General features: G+C 30.6%; 1 protein-coding gene and 1 non-coding gene across 2 annotated transcripts; both read right to left on the bottom strand.

Moving 5' to 3' along the window:
• Nucleotides 1–1,077: 1,077 nt before the first annotated feature.
• Nucleotides 1,078–1,149, bottom strand: TRNAW-CCA. Its single transcript has one exon. It is a non-coding gene; the product is annotated as a tRNA-Trp (tRNA).
• Nucleotides 1,150–4,545: 3,396 nt separating this feature from the next.
• On the bottom strand, nt 4,546–8,361 carry LOC120083607 (ras-related protein RABF2b). The gene is made up of 7 exons (XM_039039428.1): nt 8,156–8,361; nt 7,234–7,311; nt 6,969–7,136; nt 6,185–6,233; nt 6,002–6,075; nt 5,717–5,810; nt 4,546–4,927 (listed from the first exon to the last, which is right to left on the bottom strand). The coding sequence occupies exons 1-7, from the start codon at nt 8,192–8,194 to the stop codon at nt 4,830–4,832; spliced, it is 600 nt and encodes a 199-aa protein (XP_038895356.1). The 5' UTR covers nt 8,195–8,361; the 3' UTR covers nt 4,546–4,829.

Below are 8,361 nucleotides of genomic sequence, written 5' to 3'. Positions count from 1 at the left end.
TAAATTAAACCAATTAACTCCCTATTGGAGGTACAATTAGGGTTGAAAAAATTTCCTGCAAGGGGCGGAATCCCCGATTTAACCGAGGATGGAGGTCGAACCGAGACCTTTTTAGAGTCCCCCTCCGAGGATGGTGTCCTCCCCGTCCCCATCCCCGGTTAGATTTTTAAATGTATTTTTTTAAATTATATATTAGGTAATTAACTTTTTACATTTAGTTGGTTTAAATTTAGCCCAATCTAAGTCCAATTAAAATGTCTAAGTCCAAATCAAAGGAATTTTAGGTCTAAAAAAAGAGGTCCTCATGGGGAAACAAAAGGAAAAACGGGAAATAGGTCCCTGACGTGGAATCCCTGCTCCCGCATGGGGAAACATGGTTTAAATTTAACCTGTTTCCCCGACGGGGAATCCCGCTCCCGCCATTTGATAAATTCCCTCATCGGGGATGAGGACATGCCCCCGTTGTCAACCCTAGGTAGAGTGGCGCTGCAGCGTTACTTTATGGCATTTGACACCATCATACGATTATAAATACGAAATTTCGTAATTAGATCAAATCTTTTGATCCAAGTAGTCGTTTTGAACAAATGATCACTCATTTTCTTTTTGTTTTTCTCCTCTATCCATTTAGAATATTAGTTGTTAGCTTTTAATTTTATTTCGGATTATAATTTATATGAACAAGTTTTGCTTTCTATGTTGCCTCATCAAGGTGAAATCCATTATATTACAATGTTTTTTTTTCTTTTACAACTTTATCTTTTGAAGTCAGTTAGGGTTAGGATAAATTTCAATGCTTTCTTTGTTTCTTTCTAATTTATTTATGTTCAGAAAAAATTGTGGCCTGGTTTGATTGTTTTTTATTATTATTAATTTTTTTCCTTTACGGAATCTAAAGCTTGCAGTTATAAAATTAAGAAAAGCAAATGAGGTTTCAATGTGGGCATCCACTTGCAAAAGGGAAATGGATTGTAATATTTGATTATTTTCTAATGTTATAGTTTATTGAACTCAAGGAAACACTAAATTAACAATGTTTAATTATTGATCTATAAAAAAAAATATAATTTCAAATTTTGAACCCGACGTGAATCGAACACGCAACCTTCTGATCTGGAGTCAGACGCGCTACCATTGCGCCACGGATCCATGACTTGCCCTATTATTCACTATACAATAATAATATAAAGCAATAGGGGAAAAAATATTTTTCAAAAAACTCATTTTTACTTAAATATTTTTTATAAAAATTATTTAAAATACTCTTCAAAAACTATTTTGAGTGGTTATCAAATATTAAAATTTTCTCTAAAATGATATATTTTTTAAATTATATTTAAAAATGTATTTCAAACAAACTATTAATTATTGTACATTTATATTTTATGTCAAATAAATTCTTTTAAAAATATTCATAAATAGTTCATTTCTTATATAAAATCATCTAGATAGTTAATTTCTATATGAAATTCTCATTCCAAGAAAAATTGTTACACCATATCAAAATTTTTAAGTCATTATAAACAATTACAACTTTAAATTTAAGGGGAAAAAATCATTTTTACCCTTTGTCATATTACATCAATTTTAATCTTAAACTTTCATTTCAATCGATTTTAACCTTCAACTTGATAAATTGTATTAATTTTAACTCTAAACTTTTAAATCTGTTGAATTGAGATTTAAACAAATTTAACATTTTTTGTTTGATAAAACAAATTAGAATTAAATCTATTAAAATCGCGTTTAAAACGGGCTTTTATTTTAAGGTAGTTTTTAAAAGCAATCCCTACCAACCTTTTACTAAATTTTTAATTTTCAATATTAAGATATATTCTATATGTTTAGTATCTTTCTTTTATAACCAAAATATATCTCCTAATTTCTCGTAAGTTGATTGCAACCAATTTTTCCAAATCATTTCATAATGATTTCTAAAAAAATTAATAAAACTATTTTCCTTAATACTTAACTATTAATCTAAATCAAAACTATAAAATTTTAAACAATTATCTAAAAATATAAATTATAAAAGAATACAAATGTTAATGTAGGATTATTTTAGTTTTTTATATAAAACAAAATAATTTAATGTTTATTTACCAAATACCATAATCAACTTTTTGAGATCTAAAGTCGAATTTTATCAAAAAGGCCCATTTGATGATGTTTCTGTTTCTTGTTTCTTATTTTTTTTCACATTTTTTGTTTCATATTTTTCTAAAAATAAAAAACAAAAATATATTTGATAGCTATTTTCGTTTTTTGTTTCTTGTTTATTGTATTTTATTCCTTACTTTTCTCCTTATTCTAATAATTTATTGATGTGTTTGTGTGTGTGTATATATATAATATGCATTAAAATATAAAAACTTTAGATTATCAAATATAAATAAGCCCTAATGTAAAATTAACAACAATAATACAATTATTGTTTGTACCTTTCAAATATTGCTCAATTCTGAGCGCAATGTTATTTTTCACTCGAATCATTTATCTTAAATGAATTTGACTTAAATCCAACTCAATTACATTATTATGTTAATGTTATAGCTGTAAAATATTAAACAGAAGCTAGATGAACGTGTTAGTGAACAAAATTTATATATTGTAAAATTCTAATTGATTTCAATGCACTAAAAATAGAAATAACACATAAACATGCATATTACAACTTTTAAAAATATTTAAATATACAATCACTTGTAAGATTTTTTTTTTTTTTTTTTTTTGAGGTTGTTTTTAAATATAGAAAAATAAACCAAAATATTTATAAGATATAGCAAAATTTTAGAACTATCAATGATAGACGCTGATAGACACTGATAAACTTCAATATTGATATCACTGAGTCTATCAGTGTCTATCCGCGTCTATCATTGATAGTTCTAAAATTTTACTATATTTTGTAAATATTTTCAACAATTTTACCATTTAGAATAATTTTTCTTTTTTCCTCTATTCCTTTTTTTAGGAATAGAAGATGATCATTTCCTCTATTCCTTTTTTTAGGAATAAAAGATGATCATTTGATTAATTAGAACTAGAGTCTAATGGGCTACAATCAAGAACATTATAAAAAAAAAATAATAATAATAAATAAAGTATATTTAGAGATTCATACCCGTTACAAAACTTATCTCTACAAAAACTTATTTTCATAAATGTCCAAATTATTGTGTATTTACATGTATAGAATTTAAATGAAAAATAGGACCAAAGTGAACCCTTTAGAGAGTAGCCCAGAGTCTATTGAAGGTTATTTATTATGATTAACTTTTTCCATATTAAATTTACGAAGTTTCTTAATATTGAAAAGAGAATATGACCTATTATATTCAATTAGAGGGATTTAATTTGTCGAAGTATATTGTAAAACATAGTATTATGATGGTTTTTATCACTACAATAGTTCCAATCGATAGTATAAAATAAGACATATTACTTATACCATTTTCCTAAAACATTACAATATGTGGATATAAAACAATATATATCAGTTATACCATGGTACGTAAATTATATATCACACAGTTTCTTATAACACACCGTACATATCAATTATACCACAATACATAAATTAATATATAAATTAAAAGTATATATCAGTTATATCAGAATGCATAAGTCACATTTTAACTTAATAGGAATTATAAAGTATATAGGTTATAGTAAATGTTATAAAACTGAATGCCTAAATTAAAAAAGAAAAAACGTTTTTAAAACTTCGTTTCATAATGATATGACAGTGCAGTATATATTATTTAACCTTTTTCCTTAATCAGTTATATCATAGTGCATACACCATAGATTGACTCAATATGAATTATAAAATATAAATATCAAAGTATATCATAAAATCGATAAGCTAAATCACAAACCATCTTCAAACCCTCGTTTATATCACAATATATATAATAGAAACCTATTATAGGAGGATGGAGAAGATGGATGCAATATTTTGATCAATGTCAATTGAAAAATTATACTTAAGAGACCTTTCTTTTTTTCCTTTTTTTTTTTTTTTTTTTTTTTTTTTTTTTTTTTTTTTGAAAATACATGTAACAGGTTAGGGACTAAAAGGTACTTGGGCCTAACATTAAATTATTAAATTATATTTCCTCAGATTTCAAAGTGTCTTGTTAAATTATACATTATTCTAAGATGGAAAGTAAGAAATGATTCCATGAGGTCGGTTTTCTATTCATGCATTGCTTCATCCTTTGTTTGATTTTTCAGTCGGCAAACCCAATTCAACCTTAACTTCATTAAATCAAACTCTATTTGGAATCAGACTGACTTTTCGATTGCTTTAAAAGTTATTAAAACATTTGAAAAATTATTCCAAACGAACCAACCCAAACAATCTTGTCGTGTTTATCCCAATACCAAAGTATTGTTACTTTACATTTTAAATCAACCTTAGCCACTAAGAAAAAAGAAATCAAGAAAAGGATACTATCATAGTCGCATCAAATATTGAATACTTCACTAACAAAAGAAGTTAAACAACTAATCACATTCACACAGGTTCTGCTTCTAGTGTGGGAGTGTTGGGAGTTTTTGAGTGTGCATAACTGTGGATGTGAAGCAAGCCCAAGGTCATATATAAACACAAATGTAGTCTGCCACTTTTCTGGTGGCTGCAAAATAAGAGCATATCTAAAAAACAACAGTCAATTTACACATCATAATAAATCCATCCAACATCAACAATCTTTCTTCCATTTTCTTTTTTCTTTTTTTCCCTTTTTCTTTCTTTCTTTATAATTCTGCATACAGATGAAGGACATGCTGCTGACACCTTAGAACAGAACAAGGATGAAGTTCTACGAGCAACACGACGTGCTCGCAACCCTTTCAGCAGGTCTGTCGAGAACCATTCCTGGTGCATTCTGTACTGGTTGCACTCGTGGTAATCTCTTTGCTGCATAGAAAAACAAGGATTCAAAATCAACTAGATTTCATCATTTTTTTACCCTTTTTGTGTGGTGGGCGTGTGGTTGGAAGTGGGAACTTCGATAACTTTCTGTAAACCTCAAGATTAAGACTTGCATACAAATTTACTTGTCCCAAACTGTAGGTTTGCTATCACGACTTAATGTACCCATACTCATGAAACTCACATCTTATATTGCATTTCAAATCATAATCCCGTTGACCAAACAAATATGAATGACACAGAACCAAGGGTTTTATAACTCATCTTTTGCACTGTCCGCTCAAAAACAAATTTAAAACACTCAGTAAACTCCGTTCTCCTTTTCTAGCACCTTATACTCCAATTTCTTAAAACTACAGTCCAGTGACTAAGCATAAAAGAGGAATTTGACAACGAGTTCCCCAGGGGATTCCACTGGCTGGCTTAGAATGACCAATATTATATGGTGATTATATGGTCCTGCATCGTTTGTGGGGTTTTGTCCAAGCTTTGGGATGAGAGGAATGTCAGAATCTTCAAGAATTGTGAAAGATCCCCCAAAGAAGTTTTAGTTAGCTATTTACAATGATATCTTTCGATGTAAAAATTTACAGCCGCTGAAAGATTACAATTTAATTTCCTTTGAATAGGGCCCTTTTGTACCCCATAATTCTAAATTGTACACCCTTTGAATAGGGCCCTTTTGTACCCCATTGGATATATTTCAAACATCGATGAAATTGTTTCTTTAAAAATAAATAAGTAAAATAAAACTCATAAGTCCTAGTTACTTACCTATTTCATAGAAGATATCATTGACATTAGCAGCACTTTTTGCAGAGGTTTCCATGAAGAAAAGCCCATTCTCCTGCGCATATGTTTGGGCGTCCTGTAGGAGCAACAGTTGAACCAGTAGTCATGGCTTAGCACAAAATACGTGATAGATATTTCAACTGAAAATCACAAAATTCCAACAGGAAAAGATCTTCACTAGCAGAAATATGTTTTTTATTTGTATGAAATGCATCCCAGTTCAACAAAGTAACAGAAAAGGAAGAAGACCGGGGTTGGGGTACTTGCCTCTGCAGCAACCTTCCTAGAATCCAACAAATCTGATTTATTCCCAGCTAAAGCCATGACCATATTCGGATTGCCTGATGCAAGGAGATGATCCAATTGGTAAAACAAATTCAGATAGGCAAGTGCCACACAAATTTCACTTATTAAAAGTTCACATAATGTTGAATCCAACAGTAAGACTACCTTGTGCCTGAAGTTCTTGAACCCATTTTTTTGCCCGATCAAATGAAGCCTGCAATCAAATAGAGGATACCCAAAAAAGTTGAGTATGAAAAGGAATAACGTTCCAATTCAATTACAGTAGTATATAAAAGAATAGTCAATCCCCAGTGAAGACTGATATGTTTACACTTTAGAGCATGTCATTTTTCAGAAGGGTACTCATAGAAGTCATTACTCATAGCTCTCCACCCTAATACAAAGACGGGTGTATGCACCACTATGAGATTATTTATTAAACCCTAAACCTCTTAATAACTTTACAAATCGGCACTTGCTTAAAAGTTCCAAACATCAATTCTGTTGCAGTTTGAGTTTCCTTATCTAAAGTCGAATACCCGTTGGCAAATTTTTAGGTTCTTTTAGCTCCCATAAAAAATTCTTAAAAAAAAAAGAAAAAAAGAAATTCTAAGTTCTTTTAGCGATAATTTTTTTTTTAAGAGAAGGTTGGGACTTAATTCGTTGGCCAATTTTTAGGTTCTTTTAGCTCCCATAAAAAGTTCTTTCAAAAAAAAAAGAAAGAAAAAAGAAAAAAGAAATCCTAAGTTTTTTAGCAATAACTTTTTTAAAGAAATGGCTGGGACTTAATTCATAGACATATAATACTTCTTTTATCCCCAGACATATTTCATTAAAATGGCTGATTGCACGTGCCTTGAATTTTGAAGATGTAACGCCCAAGCACAATAACAATTCATTTGTTCCTAGACTATATGTAACCCAATAAGAGTTTTCAAACGCCACTTACTTGGTTAGTAATATCATAGACAATAATAGCTGCAGCTGCACCCCTGTAATACATTGGAGCCAAGCTGTGGTATCTCTCCTGCCCAGCTGTATCCCAGATTTCAAATTTCACAGTGGCATCATTTACAGCCAATGTTTGAGAGAAAAACGCAGCACCAATAGTTGATTCCTGCATAATTGAAAAATTAAAAAAAAAATACATATGGTCAAGATGGAAAGCCCTTTCAGAAACTTCAATAGCCAAAACCAAATGACATATAACAAACCTGAAACTCTACAAATTGCCCTTTAACAAAACGCAACACTAGACTCGACTTCCCAGCACCAACATCACCAAGAAGCACCTGAGCACAAAACAAAGGTACAATAAATAAACTGGATTTAATATGTGTTATTGCAAAGTAGTTGTAGCTTAACATAGTCCATCCAGCCATTTCCTTTTTCAACTATAAAATTCCGATTATGATTGCCAGTGAAATGGGACAACTGGATGATAAAAATAATGCCAAGCATAATATGAAGTTAATAAACTACGACCAAGTTGTTCAGGAAAAAGAAAAGGCTACTAGTCAGCAGAGTACAATGGCTCCATAGCACCATAAATATGCAGGAACAGCAATAAAACTCATATAAGATGACTAACATAATCAAGTTACCATAAGCTTGCTAGTTTTAGTATAAAAAATTTTATGAATTACTTGCACAAGGAAGGGAAGAAAACGTAAAAACAAAACCTCGAAAATCAAAAAGGGATACTACAAAACTTTCTGCAATATAAAATGCAGAGAATTAGCTGAGATCACAACCGAATTATAAATTGGGAATAATCCCAACAATCATCATATAGAGAATGCAAACAGGGATTTCTCAAATACAACCAACAAGAAATACTGCAGATAGAAAAACGGGCTCGCACGCAACAGAATTTTGATAGAATCAAACCCGCGAGAGTTTCAGTTCTTCGCGAAAAAAATTAAACCCCAGATCAGAATTCACCCACAAATCGAAACTAGCAATGATTAAGCCAAGCAAGACCCAAATCGAATTGACGATGAAAAGTAGAACGATAATCAAAACCCAATTATGGAAAAAGAAAATCGAATATACCCACATCGCGATTTGACAACAAAATCTGGAGAGAAAAAGGAAATCAAACTTTAAGAACGAAAAAGGGAAGAAAAGTCTCACTAATTTGGCATTAATGTTCTTGTTTCCGCTGGTGGCCATGGCCGTAACCCGCAATCAAGACAAAGATCGAAGAGAATTGTGGAAGAACAGGCGTTGACGGGAGAAAAAGGGTTAAGAAAGACGAAAGCAAAGCAAAAACAATAAGGACAGATGCCTCTCTTGGAAGCAAAACACCCCTCTTTATTTCTCTCCTCAAGGTGAACAAG

Source organism: Benincasa hispida, chromosome 8 (assembly GCF_009727055.1).
Source record: "Benincasa hispida cultivar B227 chromosome 8, ASM972705v1, whole genome shotgun sequence".
Classification (NCBI taxonomy): Eukaryota; Viridiplantae; Streptophyta; class Magnoliopsida; order Cucurbitales; family Cucurbitaceae; genus Benincasa; species Benincasa hispida.
Note: the sequence above shows the minus strand (reverse complement) of the source record. Positions and strands in the feature narration are given on the sequence as shown.